A 26,060-nucleotide genomic window follows, 5' to 3' on the forward strand; every position below is an offset into this window, starting at 1 on the left:
TACAAAAAGAATATGACATATAAAGTGAAAAAGTTTATTTAAAAGGTGAAGACATCACACACACAAGGGCATTGTTTGGGAACAGAGTTGGCTGGGAGGGGGGAAAGAGAGAGGTGTTTCGTTACCCTGTTTTTCTATGTCCGCGGGAAGAGAGCAAGAATAAAATTTTTAAGTGAGGAAATTTAGGTTTTATTATACAGGGAAGTAGATGGATTAAGACTTAGAAGTTTTTTTTGGGGGGGACAAATTTTTTAGGGGGTGGTGGTGTGTGGTACAGAGGATTAGGCTGCTGCTTGCAACACATGCCAGTTTGAGTACCAGTAGCTCTACTTCCAACTGGGCTAATGTGCCTGGTAAAGCAGAAGATGGCCCAACTATTTGAGACCCTGCCACCCATGTGGGAGCCCAGGATGGAATCCCTGGTTACTAGCTTAGGATCTGGCCCATTCCTGGCTTTTGTGGCCATCTGGGGAGTGAACCAATAGATGGAGGATCTCTCTCTCTCTCTCTCTCTCTCATGCTTTCAAATAAATAAATAATTAAAAAATATTTAGAAGTTTGGGGCCTAATTTTCTTCTAACTTTTTGGAACAATAGATTTATTAGGCTACACAGCAACTATGATGAGGTGTAGATAAATAAAAATAACTTCAAGTTCAGGGGTCACAAATGTTGTTATATGTTGGTTGCTGTTTAATTCAGTAGTTGTGGGTTAAAAGTAGACAAGGGAAGCCAGAGTTGTGGTATAGTGGGTAAAACCCCTGTCTGTGATGCTGGCATCCCATATGGGTGCTGGTTCATGTTCCAGTTGCTCTGCTTCCGACCTAGCTCCCTAGCAGGGAAGATGGCCCAAGTGTTTGGACCCCTGCCACCCATGTGGGAGACATGGAAGAAGTTCCTGTCTCTGCCTCTCTGTAAGTCTAACTTACTTACTTTTTTTTTTTTAAAGATTTATTTATTTATTTATTTGAAAGGCAGAGAGAGAGAGAGAGAGAGAGGTCTTCCATCTGCTGGTTCACTCCCCAGATGGCCGCAGTGGCTGGAGCTGGGCCAATCTGAAGCCAGGAGCCTGGAGCTTCTTCTGGGTCTCCCATATGGGTGCAGAGGCTCGAGGACTTGGGCCATCTTCTCTACAGCTTTCCCAGGCCATAGCAGAGAGCTGGATTGGAAGTGGAACAGCTGGGACTTGAACTGGCACTCATATGGTATGTCGGCACTGCAGGCAGTGGCCTTACCCACTACACCACAGCGCCAGCCCCAAGTCTAACTTTCAAAATAAATAAATAAATATTTTTGAAAAAAAGTAGACAGAGGCAGGGGCCAGCATTGTGAGACAGGAGATTAAACTGCTGCCTGTGACGCCAGCATGATAAATGCCAGTTTGAGGCCTGGAAACTCCGCTTCTGATCCAGATCCCTGGTAATGTGCTTGTAAAACAGCGTAAGGCAGCCGACGTGTTTTTGCTCCTACCATCCACATGGGAGACCTGGATGGAGTGCCAGGCTCCTAGCTCTGCTCTGACCCAGCCCAGGACATTGGAGGCATTTGGGGAATGAACCAGAGGATGAAAGATCTCTCTAACTCTGTCTTTCAAATAAATAACTAAAAAAAAAAAAAGTAGACAGGGACAGGCATTTGGGCTAGTGATTAAGACATTGGTTAGGATACCTGCACCCCATATCAGAGTACATGGGTTTGAGTTCCAGCTCTGACCTGATTCCAGCTTCCTGCCAATGCAAACCCCGGGAGGTAGCAGATGATGGCTTAAGAAACTGGGTTCCTGTCACCCATGTGGGAGACCCAGATTGAGTTCTGAGCTCCTGGCTTTACCCAGGTCCAGCCTGTGCTGTTGCTTGCATTTGGGGCGTTAACTAACAGATGGCAGCTCTCTGTCTCTATCTGCCTCTTAATAACAAAAGGCAGACATTTTCCTAGAACTATGTTAAATGGTAAAACTTTTGCCTTGTACTTTGAAATATGATAGCCTTATTTAAAGACTTTAAAAAAGCACTTTATTATAAGGAGAGGACATTTTATAACAGCATAGTCATACTTTCCCACCAGGTAATTTAAATTTATCTTAGGCATATAATAATAATGATCAAAATCACCTTAACAAAAACAGTCAAAACTTCCACTGTCCCCTCCCTCTTGTGACTTAATCAAAATTGACCAAAATAAGGGAAGGATAGTGGCCTCACAATCCTACAATGTTCCGTTTTCCCCAAACTTAGAAATAAATAATAGCATAAAAAAGATAAAGTGAGGAACTTCTGTACAAGGTTAACAATTAAAATGAATGACAGCTTACAACATAAACTGAAAGGTTTAACAATGTTTAAAAATAAAATCTTATTACATAAAGGACAGCATTACAAAGGTTTAATATCATTTTATCCTATGAAACAACTAAAATACTGGTTCATTATGTTTCCTATCACAACTCTTGACATACTTGAGTCCCATTCATTTAGTTATCTTAGCATCAAAGTACAGTTTAGATCAAAACATTGGCACAACAGTAATGTCCTAATATTATATATTTGAAAGAATAATTTTAAAATAATTTATTAAAAATTTAAAAACCTAATGTCCACATTTTTCAATTCAGTAAGTCTGTGGGTTAGTTTTGTTTTTGGTTTGCTTTTGGAGGGGAGGCAGGGACTTAAACCAAAATACTTTATTTCCAGGGTAGATTATATATCATATTATGTAAGTCTTCAAATAGTAGATTTGCTTTTTTTCAGCAATGCCTTCATCTTTTTTTAAAACAAAAATGTCCTCCTATGTTTCTACCAAGTCCATTTATATCACATTCAACACAGAGGAATGATAATTTCTCGTAAGTTCAGTTGGGGGTGGGTGGGGAGGGCAGGTATCATGTAGAGCTAGAGGTAGCACTGTGCAATGGCATGAGATTTAAGTTTTTCTCATCACACACTTTCTCTCCATGCCACCTCTCCCAATATAGTAGGATTTCATTCATAATTTGGATTTTTAAACCAGAGAGGAGTTATGGTCGATCCAAAAGTACTTGCTAAAGTTGTATCAATAAGCAGCTTTTTATTGAAGGACAGAAAGAATTAAATAGAAGGCACAGGAGCACTGTAAAGCTTGTTCAGAGTACAATAATCTTTTTGTGTGCATGTGTGGAACCCAGACTTCTGTTTTTGTCACTAAAAATGTCTGCTGAATAATCAGAAAATCCTTATTTATCGTCCTTCCCTTTGGTCTTTCGGTATACCATCTCTCGAAAACTGGCCAGAATCTTGTTCTCTCTTTTCCGTCTCTCTTCTTGATTAAAGGATGCAAGGGCTCTTTTCTCGTCAGCACTATAGATCTGGTTCTCTTTTCGCAGTCGCACAGCCTCCATTCGGCGATGCCTGGAGATAATTTCATTTTTGGTTTAATTTCTCAGTAACTATTTTTATAGCATGTTTTCATTAATGTTAATACAGAAGAGAAACTTTTTGAAATGGGTTAAAGTTTTAAAAGATCATTCATTTTATCTGCCTCACATGCCCTTTGATTTGTTTCTCATACTCATTAAAGGATCGCTGATGTTCTGTCAACCCAGTGAATATCATTCATTTCAAATACTAAAGGCATAAGTCTATTCTAGTTGTCTTCAGTAAAACAACCATAAATGGGCAAATAATTAAACTTCTTAGGTGATATATCTTTTTGTCTTAGTGCAAATGGTAGTAGGATAGATAAAAGACTTTAGTTTTCATAACTGAGGTGCAACTTCTTCAATATTCTAATTTGAAATACAACCAAAAGAACCAAGTTAAAATCTGTAATTGAAGAGGAGTTTGATTTAATTTCCTTAGACTCCATTAGTGGCTCAAAGAAAAGATTTAGCACAAGAGCCAAACCAGTGAAGAATAAGGGTAGAGGCAGAGGGAAACAATGACATCATCTTCAAAAGGTCAGTTTATTTACAGGGAGAAGTTCATGAAAATCTGCCTCTATCATATGCATGTACTCAATCCTGCAAAATAAGTTCAAGAAACTTGAGCTATATCTAGAAAAATGGAGAAAAATTTGGTAAGGAGAAGAGGGGAGAATCATTTCAGGTTAGTATGAAGATAAGAGAGGAGAATGAAGAAGATGACAATACACTCAGGTTGCTCGGGATACAGTGAGTGTGGTAGTTTATCTGGAACAGAAGTGCTACATGAATGATGCTGTAAAAAACACCCATGTGCATGTTTTCTAGTACATGGGAATTATTTCCTCTTGGGTATGCAGGTGTGAAGTTGCTGGATCATATAGTACATGAAAGCTCAGTCGCCAAGGTAATGACAGACTGTTTTGCAAAATGTTTATACCCACTGGCAGTACTTAAGGAATCCTGTGTAGATCCACATTCTCTCAAGTGTATTGTTAGAACTTTAATCTTCTATCAAATGGGTGTACAATGGCATTTCACTATGTTCTTGATTTCCATTTTCAATGATAATGAACACCCTTTTTTTTCCCTACAAATGTATTCCCCAATTCAATCTGGGCTGCCACAAAGACAGACAGAAAGTGTAGGGATTTTTCTTTGGCATCCTAGTGCAAACCAAAAGAACAACCGCAAATTGTTCAAGGTCTATCAGTGGATGCAATGAACACCTTTTAATGTATGTGTAGACCATATGTATTTCTTCTGACAAATGCCCATTGCTGTCATTTTCCCATTTTTCTACTGAGTTATTTACACATATTCTTTAAATGTTATCAATATCAACTCTTTATCAGTTGTAATATATGCCAAGATTTTATCCCAGTTTGGAACCTGTCTTTTTTATTTATTTTAAGGTATGTTCTGAAGAACAAAAGTTCATATGTTTAACCTAGGTGAACTTACTAATATTTTATTTTATTGTTAGTACTTTTTTTTTTGTCTTTAAAAACTGCTTCTCTACCCTGAGGTCTAAAAGATATCTGCTCTTAATGTCCTCAGTCTGGCTGTATTGCTTTTTGTATGTGGCTATATAGAGTCCTACTTTCATCTTTTACCATATGGATTTTCTGTGTCTGTTCCTTCTTTCCATACTCATCTGACAAGCCATCTCTTTCATAAGCAAAAGTTCTATACATGCATAGCTCTGTCCTTGGACTCTGTATTTTACTCCATTGAACAATTTGGTTGTTTTATGCTTTCTAAAATGCTATAAGCTTCAAAATAAGTCCTCATATCTGGTATTTCACCCTCCTGCTCTTCTTTTTCAGAAATTAACCTCTATTCTTGGCTTGTCAGTCTAACATATAAATTTTGGAACCACTTTATTAAACTTCATGAAAAATTCTGCTTTTATGATTTTGATTCAAACTATGTTAAGTCTATAGATCAATTTGGGGAGAAATGATTTACAATACTACATTCCTATCCATGAACATGGTTATCTCTCCACTTATTTTTAGGTCTTCTTTCATGTCTCTTAAAAATGTTTTACAGTTTCATTAAGATTTATTCCTAAGTCCTATATATTTTTCTAATACTATTTTAACTGTTGCTTTCTTTTTATTTCATGGCATTTTTGGATTGTCTGTTGCTGGTATATAAAAACACAATATTTTTGTGTATTAACCTTATATACAACAATTTGTTAAACCTTATTATTTATAATTTATCTGAAGTATTTCTGGAATTTTCTATGTAAACAATCTATCATTCACAAAAATAATAGTGTCACATCCTTCTTTCCAATCCTTAAGCCTTTGATTTCTTTTTCTTACTGTTAGTCCTCAAATTCAATGTTTCAAATATTGTCCCCGGGGCTGGCGCTGTGGCACAGCAGGTTAACGCCCTGGCCTGAAGCGCCAGCATCCCATGTGGGTGCCGGTTCTAGTCCCAGTTGCTCCACTTCCAATCCAGCTTTCTGCTATGGCCTGGGAAAGCAGTAGAAGATGGCCCAAGTCCTTGGGCCCCTGCACCCACATGGGAGACCCGGAGGAAGCTCCTGGCTCCTGATTGGCGCAGTTCCAGCCATTGCGGCCACTTGGGGAGTGAACCATCAGAAGGAAGACCTCTCTCTCTGCCTCTCCTCTCTCTGTGTAACTCTGACTCTCAAGTGAAATAAATAAATCTTTAAAAAAATAAATATTGTCCCCAGAATTCCAAGGTTATAGAGGTACTGCAGGAGTTCTGCAAATGTTTGCCTCTCATGACATTTAAAAGTAGTTATCTACTTAAAAAGTTTAAAAGTTAAAGAATCCAAAACTCAATTTGAATTTATTATAGTTGTCCTTTCAGCTCACTCTCCTGTTTCTTTCTGGTACTTTGCTTTCTCTCCCCCTTCTTTCCATTCATTTCTCCATGCTGAATGTAACATCTTTCATAATCCTTTTCTGCTACTGATTCTCAGAAACTTGGGTGCATAGAGAACCAGAGGCCAATTTGGAAACCAGGAAACACTGTCTTGGGAAAATGTCTTCCTAACTCTCAAAATGCCACATTCCTTATGTGGCTGTGATAAATAGCTGAATTTAACTATATCCTCTAGTAGATAAAATATCTGTACTAAAACATGAACTAGGACAAGACATGGAAAAGCTTGATTCTTTGTAGTTGGAGATATAGAAGAGTTGCATATATATATATATACCTGAAATTTTAGACAACCATGTTTAAAACAAAAAAACAGCATCAAAACAATAGTTATATTCTACTTTATATCAGGAATAGTCACTTAATAAAAATTAATTAACAAGATATAATTCTGGTAGTAAGAAAGAAAGATGTAATTGTGGAAATTAAACTCAATGCCAACATACCTGCTACCACTCATTACATAACCTGAACATTCAAATGATGCAATTTCTTCACTTGTCAAGCCAATTTCTCCTCTTCGTGGAATACGTTTTCCAGCTTTTACATATTCAGCCATAGCTGCACCTTCACCAGGTAACAGAGCATGGCCATAGCTAAAAAGTAATTCAGAGTTCAGAAAAGCTCTATTAAACCATCTCAATACAAAAAGCTCATCTCTAAAGACAGCACAAAATTTGTTTCTCTTAGATAATAGGGGGAATAAGAGCACTGAGCAACAGTGTACTGGGAAGCTCAATATGAATTACTTTAATTAGTGAACATTGCACTATGACCTATATAACTAACAAAGAAATGCAGAGATACATTGGAAATGAAGAACATGGGGCTGGCATTGTGGTTCAGCAGATTAAGCCACCTTCTGCAATGCTGACATCCCATATGAGCATCAGTTTAAGTCCTAGCTGCTCCACTTCTGATCTGGCTACTTGCTAATGTGCCTGGGAAAGCAGCTGAAGGTGGCCCAATAGCCACCCACTTGGGAGATTTGGATGGAGTTCCAGGCTCCTGGCTTCAAACTGGTCCAACTCTTGTGGCTATTTGGGGAGTGAACAAGCAGATAGGAAATCATTTTTTTTTCCTCTCTTTCTCCTTTTCTCTTTATCTCTCCCTGTCAAACAAATAAAGTAAATCTTTTTTTAAAAAAATGTATTAGTATAGATTTATGTTTACAGTTATAGATTAATTTATCCCTAATAGGTATTGACATTACTGCCCTACCTCAATCTGATTCCCTTTCCCCTTAAAAAACTCCACAGTAACAAAATAATACAATTCAAATTAATGTATGTTTAAGACTTACAACCACTAATAATGGCATACAGTAATAATTATCTACTAATTTTGATTTAAAGCAATTCCAAATGCTACTATTCAGTTCAGTGACTATTTCTTGTATACTTATTAAACTCAAAGCTTCAAAAATTATTTATTTATTTATTTATTTGAAAGTCAGAGTTACATTGAGGAGGAGAGGCAGAGAGAGAGGGAGGTCTTCCTTCCGATGGTCCACTCTCCAATTGGCCTCGATGGCTAGAGCTGTGCCAATCCAAAGCCGGGAGCCAGGAGCTTCCTCCAGGTCTTCCCATGCGGGTGCAGGGACCCAAGGACATGGGCCATCTTCTACTGCTTTCCCAGGTCATAGTGGAGAGCTGGATTAGAAGTGGGGCAGCTGGGTCTTGAACCGGTGCCCATATGGGATGCCGGCACTGCAGGTGGCGGCTTTACCTGCTATGCCACAGTGCCACAGTGCTGGCCCCTCAAAGCTTTTAATATAAAAATAATTCTGGGACCGACACTGTGGCACAGTGGATTAAAGCCCTGGCCTGTGGCGCCAGCATCCTATATGAGCACTGGTTCAAGTCCCGGCTGCTCCATTTCCAATTCAGCTCTCTGCTATGGCCTGGGAAAGCAAGTCCTCGGGCCCCTGCACCTACGTGGGAGACCTAGAGGAAGCTCCCAGCTCCTGGCTTTGGATTGGCACAGCTCCAGCTGTGTGGCCGTCTGGGGAATGAAGCAATGGATGGAAGATTTCTCTCTCTCTCTCTCTGGCTCTACCTATCTGTGTAACTCTGTCTTTTAAATAAACAAAGTAAATCTTTAAAAAAATATAAAAATAATTCCTGCCCTTGTGGAATTCACTTATTAATAAGGCTATATACTACAATACAAGGAAAATATCTAATACATGGCATGAAAGAAATAGAAAATGCTGTGAGGATTAAAGAGGGATAGCTATCATGTCTACTTGTGGAGGGGAAGTATTAGGATTGGTATATGCTCCCTTCTTTCAAACAGAGCTTTGATGGATGGCAAGGATATTAACAGGGAGAAATGGGGGGCTGGGTAGGGAAAAAAATACAGGGCAAGGAAAAGAAGGGAAGGCATATTAGGGGGAGGAAAGAAGCTAAATGAGACAAAAGTGAGAAAGGAAACAGTAAATTCAGCAAACTTAGCAAACCAGCTCAGCTGAAACCTGAGCGGATATAAATAAGAGATTTGAGGGAGATGAGCTTGGCAAGGTAAGTTAGGGCTATAGTTTTTGGAAGTACTTTAGACAATATAAATACACTGCTACTTACTTCAAAGGTTTATCATCTTGAGAGGCAAGAGTTTTTGGAGCCTCTGGGCCAATTAAATCTGAAGGTTCTTCAGCCTCTATGAAAGATGTTCAAAAACACATTCACATTTTGACTAATTGGTTACTTTGATGTTTCATCTGTTCTGAGTTAGTCTATCAGAACAACCTACTTGATCGATCCTTCCAGGGATTCTCCAGAAACTCTTCTTGGGACTCTTTAGAGCTTGAATCACTGGATTCTTTTCTGTTCTTTTTAGATTTCTTTTTCTTATACTTCTTCCTGTAGGGATTATAATTTGATACAAATTCACTTAATATTCCCATGTTAAAAGGCATCAGTTTTTCAAGGCAATGAAAGGTAAGACTGATTAAAATGATCTAGACCTATCAAAGTTGCTAGAGAATAATTTTAATTAAAAGACTTGCAACTGATTTAATTAAATCATTTTTCATTATAAAAAGGGATCCTTAGAGGTGGGTGTTTTCACCTAGCAGTTAAGATGCTGTTTAAAAAGCCACAGTTCCACATTGGAGTGCCTGGGTTCGATACTTGCCTCTACCTTCTCGTTTTTATTTATTATTTAAAATTTTTGTTTTTAATTTCCACTTCATTTAGAAGGCAGAGAATCCGTTTTGCTCACAACAGCTGGGCTGTTATGGCTATGGCTGGGCCAGGCTGAAGCCAGGGGCCCAGAACTCGATCCAGGTCTCCAATGTGGATGGCAAGAACCAAATTAGTTGAGCCATCATCTGCTGCCTCCCAGGGTGTGCATCAGCAGGAACCTAGAATTGGAAGCAGAGCCAGGATTTGAATCTAGGCACTTTAATGTGAGATGCAGGTATCCTAAGTGGCATCATAACCACTGCACCAAAATACCTCCAGTTTCCTGTTAATGCAGACTCTGGGAGGTGGTGGTGATGGCTCAAGTAATTGGGTTCCTGCCACCCATGTGGGACATCTAGATTGAATTCCCTGCTCCTGGCTCTGGGCTTCCACCTGGCCTAGTCCCAGCTGACGTTGGCATTTAGGAATGAACCAATGGATGGGAGCTCGCTCTCATATTAAAAAATAAAATCTCTAAAAGAATAATGAAACACAGTTCTCATATTGCAGAAAGACGACAGAAAAATGACTTGCCAATTTGAGCATTAACAATTTTAAGTGTAATGGGTTAAATACATTAAATGTCTAAATCCTTAGATTCATTATGGTATAAAAAATTCCAACTCATTATTTTGAAAATTCTTAAAAAGAATTAAGCAATTATCCTACCTTGTCTATACAAACTATATGTTCAATGAGAGTAAATTTCTGTTACAGAATTATCCTATCTAGTAAATAAAGAAGGAAAGTTATAATTAGAGTATCACCATTTTGCAATCCCTAATGAAGTAACAGATCTAGACAATGTTCATCATTATGACAAAAATAGAAAACCAGACGTTGTTTGCTTCCTGACAGAAGAACAAAACCCACCTATGAAGTATCCTCCCCAAAACACCAATCTGAACCTTGGTAAACCTTTATCAATCTACAGGAAATATTGAGGACAGAGAACGTTCTCTGGAATACTATAAGAATGCAATAATTTTAATTTATGGATATTATTTGAATACTTATTTGAATAAACTGCAGAGAAATTGTTGATAATCGAGCAATTACTGTTAAATATTTTAAGCATAATAGCAGTGTGGTTATTGTTTTTCCTTTTAATAAAGAATGACTGCCTTTTAGAGAAAGGTACTGAATTATTTATGGATGGAATATATCTAGGATTGGTTCCAAAATAATATATGGGTGGTAGAAAATGTCCATGAGTTGCTAACTGTTCAAACTGATTAACGGTTGATCCAGTGTTGATTCAAGTGCAAAAACCTGGGGTGTTTTTAATACAGGAAAACTAAAAGTGGAATAGATATTTGATGGTGGAAAGGAATTGTTCATTTTATTGGATATCATAGTGATATTATGGTATTATGTTTAAAAAATTGTGTTCCCTCAGAGTATACAGTCATGAGCAGGGTATCTGGGATTCATACTATTCTCAATAGTTTGTGTATAAAGATTTTTATTAAAAAGTTTTTTAAAAGATTTATTTACTTGAAAGGCAGAGTTACAGAGGCAGAGGCAAAGAAAAGAGAGAGAAAGAGAGAGGGATAGAGAGAGAGAGAGAGGTATCTTCCATCTGCTGGTTCACTCCCGAAATGGCCAGAGGCCAGAGCTGTGCCAACCAGAAGCCAGAAACCTGGAGCTTCTTCTGGGTCTCCCAAGTGGGTGCAGAGGTTCAAGGACTTGGGCCATATTCCACTGCTTTCCCAGGCCATAGCAGAGAGCTGGATTGGAAGTGGAGCAGCTAGGACTCAAACTGGCAACCCTATGGGATGCCGGCACTGCAGGCAGCAGCTTTACCTGCAACACCACAGCACTGGCCCCTAAAAAGTTTTTAAAAATGAGGTGAAAGTACATGGAGCACTTAAGACTGTACTTTTTGGGGCTCGTGTTGTGGCACAACAGGTTAAGCTGCCACCTGCAAGGCCAGCATCCCATATGGGCTGGTGAGTCCCAGCTGCTCTTCTGATCCAGCTTCCTGCTAATGTACCTGGGAAAGATGGCCTAAGGACTCCCTGCACCCATGTGTGAGACATGCATGAAGCTCCTGGCTTCATGTCATTGCAGCCAATTGGGGAGCGAACCAGTGCAACGGAGTATTTCTCTCACTATCTCTCCCTCTATTTCTCTATAACTCTGCCTTTCAAATAAAATAAATATTTTTAAACAAACATGGACTTTTCATATAGTGGTACTATATTATACAAGTATCTGTATATTTATTATTTTAATTACCATTTTTAAGTAGTTTCCTTTACCTAGGCATCAAAGTTTAACCATGTAGGCTAAAATGGTAGGTCCAGGTAAAATTGTAATACTTACTGGTACTGGCCTAGCCTGGTGTCATTCAAAATGCTCTTTGAGTTCTGAAATTTATGTTCTAGTAGTGGATGCAGTTGGAGAATTTGTACATATACTGAACAAATGCTGAGAGAATTTTTAGTTTTGCCGAATTTATCCTTGTTTTAAAATATGTTACCTTCTAGGTGAAACCTATTCTAATCACTGTATTTGAAACCACAGTCTGCCCCCATCCCCACCTACCTTATTTCCTTATTCTACATTATTTTTCTATAGCTCTTCTAACAAACTCAATAAATAACATACGGTATTTACTTCTATACATTGTGTGTCTTCCCTTAGATTGCTACTCCAGAAGGGCAGGAACTTCTGTTTTGTATCCCAGCCCCTTGAATAGTGCCTGAAACATAAACACTTACTAAATACTTAAATGAAAAAAAATCCCTGGGGGATGGGCAAATGGGGGATTCATTACACTATTTTATGTAATTTTATATTCACTGGAACTCTTTCATAATAAAAATTAAAGAAAAAACTGACGATCTGTGTTTCTTCTTCTTTTCCTTTTTCTTGGCTTTCTTTGCTTTCCTTTTTGTATCTTCATCTGCAAAGTAAAGCACATTATAATTGAAAAAAAATTCTCTAAAGCCCCAAGTCTCTTGAGTAAACATCCTATTGCTGTCTCAATTGTTATTACAGAGAAATTCATTCATACAAACATTTATTGCTACTTGTCAGGAACTGTGCTAGGCACTGGAGATATAGAACTTAAGGTCACACTAGGTATTAGGTGATATTGAGTATTATTATTAATTTCGTTAGCGAGTTAACAGTATTGTTGGTAAGTAGAAAAATGTCATTTTTTAAAGAGGCATACTGAAATATTTAGGGTAGAAGTATGACAATGTAATTTACTTTGACTGTCTTAGCAAAAAAACCATATTTGAATCAAATATATGTAAAAATATGCATTAGTATTAAATCTGGGTGGTAAAATTCATGGTATTAATTATACTACTGATTATATTGTCTTCTTTATTTTTCTGAATACTTGAAGATTTTCATGACAAAAAGGGGGATAAAACCTATGTGTTTGAGGAAGAGAAAGAATGCTTTCTAGGAGTTAAGTCTAATAGAGGAGACAGACAGGTGAAGTGATAACAATAATCCGAGTGACAGGGGGAAGCATGTGGTGCAGTGGGCACACAGAGGAATCTCAAAATCAGATTGATTTGGGGAGAGTTGTTGAAGAATGGTTGACCAGGAAAAGGTAACTCTTTTTTTTTTTTGACAGGTACAGTGGACAGTGAGAGAGAGAGACAGAGAGAAAGGTCTTCCTTTGCCATTGGTTCACCCTCCAATGGCCGCTGCGGCCGGTGCATCGCGCTGATCCGAAGCCAGGAGCCAGGTGCTTATCCTGGTCTCCCATGGGGTGCAGGGCCTAAGCACTTGGGCCATCCTCCACTGCACTCCCAGGCCACAGCAGAGAGCTGGCCTGGAAGAGGGGCAACCGGGACAGAATCTGGCACCCCGACCGGGAATAGAACCCGGTGTGCTGGCGTCGCAAGGTGGAGGATTAGCCTATTGAGCCGTGGCACCGGCCAAAAGGTAACTCTTAAACCAGTTTTTTTTAAAAGCCAGTTTATTACAAAAGCAATGCACGCCAATTGTTGCAATGAATAAGCCAAGCTGGGTGGAGGAGGAGACTGTACAGGTACAGGAATTCTTCATACCAAGTAACAGAGTCCAGAGAAACAGCATGGGATACCTAGCAGATACACAGTAGTTCTTAGGCTATAGAGTATAGAGGATGGTGTAAGAGAGTGGCAGGGTATGTGTAATTACAGGGTCTGAACTTTACCATGAAACCTATGGAAAGCCATCAAAGGATTTTAAGTAGGGGACTGACATGCTAAGGTGTATACTTTAGCAAAGTCCAGGAGTGAGTGTTTGGTACAGCAATTAAATTGCTGTTTGGGATGGCTGCATCCCCTACTGGAGTGCCTGGTTTGAGTCCTGGCGCCTCTGCTTCTGATTCAACTTACTGCTAATGCACACCTTGGGAGGCAGCAGATGATGGCTCACGTATTTGGGTCTCTGCTATGCATGTGGAAGATCTGGATTGAGTTCTGGGCTCTTGACTTACGCTGGCCCAGCCTTGTGGGCATTTTGGGAGTGAGCCAGCTGACAGAAGATCTCTATCTCTGTATCTCTTTCTCTGTCTCTCTGCCTTTCAAAAAATAAAATGAAAATAAATATTTAAAAACTTAAAAAGAAAGAAGTCGGATCTTTCAGCAGTTAGGAAGAAAAGAGACAACAGTGGTCAGGCAACCCAGGGAGCATCAGTGGAAAGGGAGCCTTTGTGCAGTGTGTCAGTCCCAGAGGAGGTGCCTTCTACTCGATCATTAGCCAGGAAAGGGCACAAAAAAGTGTTTTTTTGTGATGTACTACTCCAAAGGGGGTGCTCTGAATCAATCAGCAGCCAGCTTGAAGCCAGCACACCTTTTTTGAGAGATTTTTATTTTTGCATTTGAATGGCAGAGTTAGAGACAGATGTAGAGACAGAGAGAGAGAGAAGTCTTCCCTCTGCTGGTTCACCCCCCAAATGGCTGCAATGGCCAGGGTTAGGCCAGGCTGAAGCCAGGAGCCAAGAGCTTTATCTAGGTGTCTCCCACGTTGGTGGCAGGGGCTCTAACACTTGGGCCATCTTCCACTACTTTTCCCAGGCTATTAGCAGGGAGTTGGATCAGAAGTAGAGCAGCCAGTGGTGCCCATATGGGTGCTATACCACAACGCCAGCCCCTTTATGATGTACTTAAAGAAAAAAAATTGTACAGAATTGTCCACTGTGCGTGAGCATTATTTACATAAAATAACCCTTCCATTGAATGGATGTAGCTTTCTAAGGTTCTCTTTGGTGCCATGTGTACTGTAGCCCAATCTCCTCACCTGGTCTGTGCCACATGCCTTGTACAACTTTGTACAACCAATCTGGAGTCAATTTTCTTAGGTCTGAATCCTATCTGTGTGAATTTGGGTATGATATTTATAACCTGCCCTGTGCCTCCATTTCTTTCTTTCTTTTTTTTAAAGATTTATTTTTTTCCTTGAAAGGCAGAGCCAGAGAGAGGCAGAGGCAGAGAGAGGGAGAGGTCTTCCACCTGCTGAGTCCCCAGTGGCCAGAGCTAAGCCAATTCGAAGCCAGGAGCCAGGAGCTTCCTCCAGGTCTCCCACACAGGTGCAGGGGCCCAAGGACTTGGGCCATCTTCTACTGCTTTCCCAGGCCATAACAGAGCTGGATCGTAAGTGGAGCAGCTGGGACTCAAACCAGCACCCATATGGGATGCCAGCACTGCAGGAGGTAGCTACATCATAGGGCCTGCCCCTCCATTTCTTAATCTATAAGGTGTACCCTAAAGTTGTTGTTTAGATTAAATATCAATACCGAACATAAAGCACTTAGCAGGGTGCCTGACACAAAGTCAGCAAGCATTCACAAACTCTTGGCTATTATTATTGCTTTTTAGAAGCTCCTTCTAAAATAAGTTTTAAGAAGTAAAACTAGTTTTGAAGCAAAGCTTGCAGAATGATGTTGGTTTTCTTACCACTAGAGTCTGTTTCAGAATCAGAGTCACTGTCACTATCTTCAGAATACTTCCTGTGTTTTCTTTTAGATGATTTTTTCTTTCTCCTTTTCTTGGACCTTTCTTTTGAATGATTAGACTTCTTCTTCTTCTTCTTTTCATCTATAGAGGATACAAGCAAAAATCTCATTTCCAAAAGAGTATTTCTGAATATCGAATTGGCTGCATTTAAAATACGGACAAGGAACAGATGATGGGCAATTCAATTAAAAGCAAAGTTCAACTATTTATAAACTTAGTTTTTTAACTTCTCAAGAAAGCCCTGTATCTTAAAAATACCTTCTGAAGAAGAAGCCGACGTAGTGCTTTTCTTTGGCTCTTCATCCTCTACTGGTGTATGTTCATCAGAGCTGAAATTCAAGAAAATAGTTGCAAGAATCAGAAAAGTGATGAAACATGGACCGTGGAGTATAAAAATATAGACCTAAAATTTTTCAGTTATAATGACTGTCTAAAAACCACTTAAAGCAAGTCTTGGACTAGTGTTGTAAGAGTGCAATTCAAGGGTCTACTACCTATTTAATAATAAAATAACTTACATTTGCAAAATTGTTTGGAGATTATAAAATGCTACTCAAACAAAACAGCATGGAAGATTAGTATTTTCAGAAAAATTTACAGGGCAAAAGTAGAGAAATGGGTGGAGCCAGCACTGTGGTGCAGTGGGTTAAACCCTTGGCCTGAAGCACCAGCATCCCACATGGGCGCTGGTTCAAGTCCCAGCTGCTCCTCTTCTGATCCAGTTCTCTGCTACGGCCTGGGGAAGCAGTAGAAGATGGCCCAAGTCCTTGGGCCCCTGTACCCACGTGGGAGATCCAGAAGAAGCTCTTGGTTCCTGACTTTGGAATGGCTCAGCTCTGGCCATTGCAACAATTTGGGGAGTGAACCAGCGGATGGAAGACCTCTCTCTCTGTCTCTACCTCTCTCTGTAACACTTTCAAATAAATAAATAAATCTTTAAAAAGAGTAGAGAAATGGGAACCATAAAGAAAGATAAAAGATGCTGGAGATAAGAAGGTTGCATAATTTAATTGTGTGTAGAAGACATAGAGTAGCAGCAACTGTTCTGTCTCCCCAGAGCAAAAAGAACCTAACGAACAATAATCTAAAGAGATTTCATTTTGTTGCAGAGAATTCTGAAAGGGAGTATTACTAAAATTCTATAACAGTTCAGAAAGGGAGTTCCGACATTCTATAATCATTTCCCCTGAAGATAACACTTGAAATAATTTAGGCATTGTCCAGAAAACAATGTTTAGGGTTCTTTCCAACTCTAATTCTATCAATTTGAGTTCATGAAACATTTTCCAAAGCTATCTATGAGAAAAATTTCAGATAATAATATTCTACCATGATTTCACAAAATTACAGATTTACCTGTCAAGCATACTGTCTTAACTCACCTTAAAGCATACTGAGAGGGAAGAAGAGACTTATCAATAACATCAAAGAGAAAAAAGGAAAAGCAGCCTTCAGATAGTACTATATACAGGAACAATAACTAAGCAAAACATACTAGTATATTCATTTAAAAAATACCTTTGTAATGCCAATTGCATTAATCTGACATGTAATCTGCTACTAGGTTGAGAAAAAACAATTCAAAATATAAGTATTATTTGTTTTTTTAAATATTTATTTATTTTTAGTCGAAAGGCAGAGAGACAGAGATCTTCCATTCACTGGCTCATTCCCCAGATGCCCACAACAGCTGGAGCTGGGCCAGGTTGAAGTCAAGCCCAGAACGCCATTTGAGTCTCCCATATGGGTAGTAGGAACTCAGGTACTGAGCTATCACCTGCTGCCTCACAAGGTGTGCATCAGCAGGAAGCTGCAATTGGAAGCAGAGCTGGGACTCCAATGCAGGCACTCGGAAGTGCCTACCACTATTATTTAACACTGAACCATTCTATGAACAGAACATTAGCACCCCATGACTTACAACTGAAAGTGAACAATTAGCAGACTAAGATCTACTAACAACATGTCTTAATCTTTATATAAGTTCTATGTTTTTATATTTTTAAGATTTATTTACTTATTTGAAAGGCAGAGTTACACGAGGCAGAGGCAGAGAGAGAGAGAGACAGAGAGAGAGGTCTTCCATCTGCTGGTTTACTCCCTAGATGGTCGCAACGGCTGGAGCTGGGCCGATCCAAAGCCAGGAGCCAGGAGCTTCTTCTGGGTCTCCCATGTGGGTACAGGGGCCCAAGGACTAGGGCTGTCTCCCACTGCTTTCCCAGGCCATAGCAGAGAGCTGGATTGGAAATGGAGCAGCCAGGACTTGAACTAGCGCCCATATGGGATGCTGGCACTGCAGGCGGCTGCTTTACCTGCTATGCCACAGTGCTGTCTGCAAGTTCCATGTTTTTAAAACTTAATGGGGGCCGGCGCCATGGCTTAACAGGCTAATCCTCCGCCTTGCGGCGCCGGCACACCGGGTTCTAGTCCTGGTTGGGGCACCGGATTCTGTCCCGGTTGCCCCTCTTCCAGGCCAGCTCTCTGCTGTGGCCCGGGAAGGCAGTGGAGGATGGCCCAGGTCCTTGGGCCCTGCACCCGCATGGGAGACCGGGAGAGGCACCTGGCTCCTGGCTTCAGATCAGCAAGATGCGCTGTCCACAGTGGCCATTGGAGGGTGAACCAGCGGCAAAAAGGAAGACCTTTCTCTCTGTCTCTCTCTCTCACTATCCACTCTGCCTGTCAAAAAAAAAAACAAAAACAAAACAAAACAAAAAAAACCTTAATGGGTAGGGGCTGGCGCCATGGCTGAATAGGCTAATCCTCCACCTTGCGGCGCTGGCACACCAGGTTCTAGTCCTGGTCGGGGCACCGGATTCTGTCCCGGTTGCCCCTCTTCTAGGCCAGCTCTCTGCTATGGCCCGGGAGTGCAGTGGAGGATGGCTCAAGTGCTTGGGCCCTGCACCCCATGAGAGACCAGGATAAGCACCTGGCTCCTGCCTTCGGATCAGCGTGGTGCGCCGGCCGCAGCACACCGGCCACGGCGGCCATTGGAGGGTGAACCAACGGCAAAGGAAGACCTTTCTCTTTGTCTCTCTCTCTCTCTCACTGTCCACTTTGCCTGTCAAAAAAAAAAACAAAAACAAAAACAAAAACAAAAACAAAAAACCTTAATGGGTAGGGACTGGTGTTGTGGTATAATGGTTTAAGCTGCTGGTTACAACACCAGGATCCCATACTGGAATCTCAGCTGTTCCGCTTCCAATCCAGCTTCCTGCTAATATGCCTGGGGAGATAGCAGAAGATGGCCCAAATATTTGGGCTCCTGCAACCCATGTGGGAGACTAGAATGGAGTTCCTGACTCCTGGCTTTGTGATGGCCCAGCCTTGGCTGTTGTATTTGTATGGGGAGTGAATCAGCAGATGGGTGATCTCTTTCTCTTTGTCTCTTTTTCTGTCACTCTGCCTTTCAAATCAATCAATCAATCAATCAATCTTTAAAAGTAAAACTTGAAGGGTAGAACCGCATAAATGACAAGAAAGAAGAAAAATGTGAAATGTACTTAAAGTTCTTCACTTAAAAATTTTGGCAACAGACTTAGAATTTAAACAATACAATACAATACAATATTTTGAAACCACTTACTCTGGTTCAGGATTCTTTGGAGAAAGTCCCCATACTTCAGGAGCTCCCAATTCTCCAATCCTCTCTCTCTCACTTAATCTCCTAGAAGGTATAGGTATATAAATATAACTCAATGGTTGAATTGTTTCTTAAATATATAATCAAATCCAACAAGATCCTAGTTAAGTCTAATTTCTCTTTATTTTTAAATGTTGCTAAAAACTTGGTTTAAATTCATCACTTAGGATTTTGGTGTTCTGATAGTACTATCAAATGGTAGCAACTACAAATAGCTTGGGTGGCTGGGTCAGAAATGACAGCCTGGGAGACTGGAAGGTATTTCCCTTCTGCCTAATTCATGATATAACTATTCATTATTCATTTTATTGTCTGCAATTTGTGACAGTTTTATATTTGGAAATAACTTCATTTGTTCAGATGTTTATGAAAGTAAAGAGGAGTCTCTTGATTTGCTCAAATCTTCAGCTTTCAGAAGCCCAGGAACGGATAAAAGCAGAAAACAAAAGTTCTAAAAATGAAAAAAAAAAAGTTTTATTTGACAAAACTTGTACTCAGTGAGACACAGGGTTTGTTCTCTCTCTGTTTTCCCTTTAGTTTCTTTTTGGAAAAGTAGTACATTCTCTATTCTTTGGAGGACATTAACATTTTCTTCTTTTGTTTTATAATGCGGTTTGTTTTAATTTTTGCTATTACTCTTAAAGTTAAAAAAAAAGGCCCACTTCCTAAAAGTTTAGCTGCTTGTGATTTGATTTCTTTTTAAACATCCTTACAAAATAAATATAGCTGGTTTGTTTGAAAAAATTATATTATTTCTTCAGGGGGAAGTGATATCATCATTATGCAGAGTCAGACTCAGCAATTCCCACTTTAAGAAACATACAATCCAAAAGGGGACATACTTGGAATATTTACATAAAGGGAGAAGAGTATCAGCCAAATTCTACAGAGCATGGAGTCCTGTTCTCATACCTGCTGTCACCTGGCTTCATCTGTACTGTTAAGATAAATTACTTATCTCCTTAAATGTACAAATGCAAATTTCATTGAAGCGGTTCTGACATATTTTGGTGAAGATTTTCCACTAAGAAACCATTTGCTTTTTGATTGATAAAGCCTCTGGGTACTTTTCTGAAAAATTTAACTTGGAAGTAACCTAACTCAGGACTGTTTTCACTGTTTCTTCTTCCATGCATGCTGAACTAACATCTAACACTTGTGGAGTATTTATTATGTTCCAAACACTAAATTATTACAACCCTAAAATTCTTCATACTAATTTTATCTTTTTTTTAATAGTGAAGAAGTAAAACTCAGAGAGGTTAAGCAACTTGCTCAAGTTCACACTGTTGTTAAACACCAAATAAGAACATCAATTTCAGACAGTCTGATTCCTGGATGAAATCGCAGTTAGCAAAAGAATCACAAGGACACCTCTCAACTGCTGAAACTTTAACTTGCTCCTCAGTGCCTGAAATACTTTTACATTTCTCATTTTCTGACACATACAGCATGTCTAGTCCTCAGCACAGTACTGGATAAATAAATCTAACCTTTAATAAACATTAGAGACAAGGGCTTCCACAGCAATAATTATAAACCTTTTCCTTTCTCCTTAAATCATGCATTTTTCCACTCCATACTCACTCTTACTAGAAATTTGATCTCACCCCGATATCATTTTTCATGGTCAAACAAGATCGAGACCACTCTGCAAGTCCTTTCTCAAGGTAGCCTCATCTACAGCCTAGCAGGTCACTTTTCCTACATTCATCGCCTTGTCTGAGGGAAGATTTTCCTTCTCTCCAATTTAAACCCTTGATTTCAACCTTCCCAATTCCCCACAAAACATTACCACTTACGTGTTCTGTTAAATCAAGCCTATTTCTTCAATAAGCAATGATTGCATGCTTGCAAAGTGCTAGGCACTGAGAATTCTATAATCAATAAAATAGGGCTCTCAAATGATAATGGCACAACCAAGTAAATGCTATAAATCTGGTAGATCTGAGGCTCTTGACCGCGTTTGCTAACAACCCAGGAGAGGGAAGAGGGTAGCACGAAACCACGGCAGTGTATAATGAATGAAAATGTAAGGGAATAAAAGGACGTATAAAAGGGTCGCCATGGGTGGACTGAATAACGGGGTGATAACAGATACAAGGCAAGTATGAGCGAACGCAAACGGCCAAAAGAGGAATGAATGATAAATCGGACTCCAAAGGGAGGTGGGTTCGTAAAAGGAAAAGTGGGGGGGGGGAGGTCACTCACTTCTGCCGCAGGCTTTCCTCCCTCTCCTTGTCCAGGAGGCTAGGCCACGGCTTGTCGCTCCCATAGGGGCGCGAGTAGCCGCCATAATAGGTGGACGAGGAGACAGAAGCGAAAGGTGTGCTCCGAGGCGCAGAGGGCCGCTCTCGAGAACGTGACCGCGAGCGGGAGCGGTAGGACTGGTTTCTTGAGCTGTGACTGAGGCCACCTAGATGGTGACTGAGGCCATTCCGTTCCCCGGATCGAGAGCACGAGTGCGAGCGAGAGCGGCGGCCCCGCGGGGAGCGAGCAGATTTGCTGGGCTTGGGGCTCTTCGACGAACTGCGACGTTTTCCCCCGGAGCCCGAGGTTTCCGGGCTCCGTGAGCCGGATACCCGAGCCATTGCTGCTGCAGGATCCCAGAAGTCGCTGGAGAAGGGGGCGCTCTCACAGTCTAGGAAGATCCCGGTTGCCTTGGCTTTCAGATCCCGCCACCGTCCAACCACCCAAACCTGAGGGGAACCTTGGGAATCGTTTCGAGTACGTCGGTAAACCCCTTCCCCGGACGTAGGCGGTCCTGCAGACTGAAGGGACGTGTGTATCGGTATAAACAAGCCGGTAGGGCAACTGGGTCTACGCTCTCCTCTAGTTCCGAGTGGCTACTCAAATCTAAACTAACGGGGAGAGGAGATAAAGTCCTTTCTCAGCTTCGAACTTTGTGGTACCTGAAGAGAAGGATGGCGGAATTAAAGATACATTTCACAGAGTGGTCGTATGAACAACATCCAATTCTGTATGTGTTTCATGTGCCTTCTGTGTATAATTATGCATTTATGTATGAGAATATATATTGCATATAATTTATTTGTTTTTTTCTAATCCCAAGCGAAATTAGGAAAGTTTATTGCGATTGGGGTGAGCTATGATATCTAAGCTCCGTATTGCCCAGGTAGCATAGAAGGCACAAAGTCTGTGTTAACGTCTTGAGCCCAACACACTCCAAGTAAGTTTGCAGCCCAGAGAAAAATTGCATACTTTTCTTACAGTAACTATCTCCACCCGTGTGCTTCAGCAAAAGGAATATGCAACCCTCTCTTTATCCAGCCCCTTAAACTAGTCATCTGCTAGCCTAGCAATATGTGGTTTATGATCAGTATTTCTGCTCATTTTCTACTGTTTTTAAATTTGGGAAGTAGAGACAGAGAGACAGAGTTCCTGTCCACCAATTCACTCCTCAAATGCCTGCAACAGCCAGGATTGGGCCAAGCTGAAACCAGGAACCAATACAGGTGTCACACGTGGGTGGCAGGGACCCAATTACTTGAGACATCACCTGTTGCCTCAAGGGTCTGCATTGGCTGGAAGCTGGAATTAGGAGCTGAAGTCAGGAATTCTGGCATTCTGATATGGGATGCTGGCTGCTGCTGCTTCTTTTAAAATATTTATTTACTTATTTGAAAGGTAGAGCAAGAGTGAGAGCGAATGTGAGAGCGATATGGAGGGAAGGAGGTCTTCTATCTGCTGGTTCACTCCCCAAATGGCCCCAGCCAGTCCTTTGGCAGCTTTTCCAGGCACATTTGCAGGGAGCTGGATTGAAACAGGCACTGTGATATGGGATGCTGCTGTTGCAACTGGCAGCATAATTTGCTGTACCACACCAGCAGCCCAGGGTATGGGCTCCTTCCTCCTGCCCTTCCTCTCTTTCTTTCTTTTCCTCTTACTTCTTCTGCTTTAAAGATTTATTTTTTTTCAAAGGGCAGAGTGACAGAGAGAGAGAGAGAGAGAGAGAAAGAGAGAGAAGGAAGGGAGGGGAGAAGTAAGGGAAGAAGGAAGGAAGGAAGGAAGGAAGGAAGAAAGGAAGAAAGGAAGAAAGGAAGAAAGGAAGAAAGAAAGAAAGAAAGAAAGAAAGAAAGAAAGAAAGAAAGAAAGAAAGAAAGAAAAAGGAATCTTCCATATGCTGGTTCACTTCCCAGATGACTGCAGTGGCTGAGGCCTGTCCAGGCTGAAGGAGCCCAGAATTCCATCTGGGTCTTCAAGTGAGTATCAGGGGCTTAAGTACTTGGGCCATCTTCCACTGTGCATTAGCAGGGAGACGTATCAGAAACGGAGCAGCTGGGACTCCAACCAGCACTCCAATATGGGATGCTGGCGTCACAGAGGGTGATTTAACCTGCTGTGCCACAACACCGGCCCCAAATCAAATGTTTACTCCTCAACAACTTTGGAAGTGGTAAGAAATTACTTACGGGATGTATTGTTGTGGAGTGCACCGATTAAAATACAGCGAGACTTTTACAGAAGAGGCCGAAGTCTCACAGCCAAATTATGGAGTCTTTATTTTGAAAGCCAGTGGCTGCACAGGGGCATGTGTTCTCCAAATCGTGCAGCCCCGATTGTGTTCAGGGGTAAGCTTTTCTATAAAGGCAAAAACCACATCTGGGCGGGAGTTAATTACAAAGCCAAGTATTTGTTACAGAAGCTAGAACAAGCAAGGCTACACTTATTGCGGGGTCGGGGGCTGGGCACTGACGCATTTTCCCAGCACTTAATGTAACTGGTTAGAAAAAATAGAGGACAAATGGAGTGACTAGGGCCGGTGCTGCGGCTCACTAGGCTAATCCTCTGCCTGTGGCGCTGGCACCCCGGGTTCTAGTCCCGGTTGGGGCGCCGGCTTTTGTACTGGTTGCTCCTCTTCCAGGCCAGCTCTCTGCTGTGGCCCGGGAGTGCAGTGGAGGGTGGCCCAGGTGCTTGGGCCCTGCACCCGCATGGGAGACCAGGAGGAAGCACCTGGCTCCTGGCTTCGGATTGGTGCAGCGTGCTGGCCGCAACGTGCCGGCCGTAGCGGCCACTTGGAGGGTGAACCAACGGAAAACAGAAGACCTTTCTCTCTCTCTCTCTCTCTCTCTCTCTCTCTCTCTCTCATTGTCTAACTCTACCTGTCAAAAAAAAAAAATGGAGTGACTAGAGATTATCCAGAGACAAAATAGACTTAGGTCAGGCATAGCTCACTTCAATATGAGGGTACTTAAAAAAGTTCATGAAAACCGGAACCAACAGATACGTTCACCGTGGTACAATAAAAATTTGAAATCCATGCTGACAAGAGGTGTTAAAAAGTGAAATGGCATAGAAAATTAATTAATTTGAAAAAAAATTATGTAGGATCTCTGTCTTTAATGTGCTGTACATTGCTATTTAATGCTATAATTAGTAATCCAATGTAGTTTTTTCACTTTATGTTGCTATATGGGCAAAATGTTGAAATCTTTACCTAATATATACTAAACTGATCTTCTGTATACAAAGAGAATTGAAAATGAATCTTTACATGAATGGAAGGGGAAAGGGAGCGGGAAAGGGGAGGGTTGTGGGCGGGAGGGAAGTTATGGGAGGGGGGAAGCCATTGTAACCCATAAGCTATACTTTGGAAATTTATATTCATTAAATAAAAGTTAAAAAAAATAAAATAAAAAAAGTTCATGGAAAATCGTATTATGGAGAAATGCATGAGTCCCCAAATTTTTCTGTACTGAAACAAACCCATTTTTTTTATTAAAGATTTATTTATTTGAAAGGCAAAGTTAGAGAGAGGTAGAGGCAGAGAGAGAGAGAGAGAGAGAGAGAGGCATAGAGAGAGGTCTTCCATCCCATCCAAATGGCTGCAATGGCCAGGAGTTTCTTCTGGGTCTCCCATGTGCAAACCCGTCTTTTAATCCTATTTCCCCCCACAAATTCCTGAAGTACCCTCATACTTAATTATGCTGAACTGACAGCTGAATTGAGTGGAACTTTTTTAGGGCAGTTCTCATTTTGTCATTTCCCTCAATTAAATTTAAGGTCCTTATACCTTATCTTATACTTACATCTGTGGCAGCTATAATTGGGACATCCTGAGGGATCATGCCCTTACTTTTCTGTAAGCTTGAGGTTGGCAAAATGAACCCCTAAATATATTAAGTATCTTGCCAAACAGAGTTGATTCAGCATAAAATGCAAAAGGGAGGAACAGAACAAATTTTAGATTAAAACATATTTCTGAGGATCTGTTTCTAACCGAAATTAACAACCATGATAGACTGAATTGATGGAAGTCATGTGAAAGAGTACTGAACTACAAGTAAGAGGATTGATCTCTGGGCCTAGCTTCTTAAATAACCAAAATAATAATTCAGGAGTCACCACTAAATGCCAATTTTGGAAGAAGTGGGGCAAGTTACAAAATATCAATTAAATATATGTAAATAGGGGGCCACAGTTGTGGTGTATGGAGTAAAACTGCCACCTGGGATGCTGGCATCCCACATGGGCACCAGTTCGTATCCTGGCTGCTCTACTTCCAATCCAGCTTCCTGCGAATGGCCTGGGAAAAGCAGCGAGAATGATCCAAGTAATTGGGCTTCTGCCACCCACGTGGGAGACCCAGATGAGACTCCTGGCTCCTGGCTTTGGCTTGGCTCAGCCCTGGCAGTTGCAGCCATCTGGAGAGTGAACCAGTGGATGGAAGGTCTCTCTCTGTCTCTCAGGCTCCCTCTGTAACTCCGACTTTCACATAAATAAATAAAAATGTAAAAAACCACATACATATATGAATACCAAGTGATTTTTAAAAGTTTTATTCATTTTTTATTTGAAAAGTAGGGTGACAGGGGAGAGAGAGAGACAGAGAGAAAGAGAGAGAGAGCGAGAGAGAGAACTTCCATCTGCTGGTTTGCTCCTCAGATGGCTGCAACAGCCAGGGCTGGGCCAGACTGAAGC

The 26,060-nt window shown here is 40.9% G+C and overlaps 1 protein-coding gene and 1 non-coding gene across 2 annotated transcripts; both read right to left on the bottom strand.

Moving 5' to 3' along the window:
- Positions 1–1,018: 1,018 nt before the first annotated feature.
- NKAP (NFKB activating protein) lies at positions 1,019–21,843 on the bottom strand. The gene is made up of 9 exons (XM_062183524.1): positions 21,330–21,843; positions 19,062–19,142; positions 15,737–15,807; positions 15,419–15,559; positions 12,354–12,417; positions 9,073–9,182; positions 8,904–8,979; positions 6,768–6,917; positions 1,019–3,382 (listed from the first exon to the last, which is right to left on the bottom strand). The coding sequence occupies exons 1-9, from the start codon at positions 21,707–21,709 to the stop codon at positions 3,208–3,210; spliced, it is 1,248 nt and encodes a 415-aa protein (XP_062039508.1). The 5' UTR covers positions 21,710–21,843; the 3' UTR covers positions 1,019–3,207.
- LOC133753898 (small nucleolar RNA SNORA31) lies at positions 4,488–4,615 on the bottom strand. The gene has a single exon (XR_009865134.1). It is a non-coding gene; the product is annotated as a small nucleolar RNA SNORA31 (small nucleolar RNA).
- Positions 21,844–26,060: the final 4,217 nt, after the last annotated feature.

This window comes from Lepus europaeus, chromosome X (assembly GCF_033115175.1).
Source record: "Lepus europaeus isolate LE1 chromosome X, mLepTim1.pri, whole genome shotgun sequence".
NCBI lineage: Eukaryota > Metazoa > Chordata > Mammalia > Lagomorpha > Leporidae > Lepus > Lepus europaeus.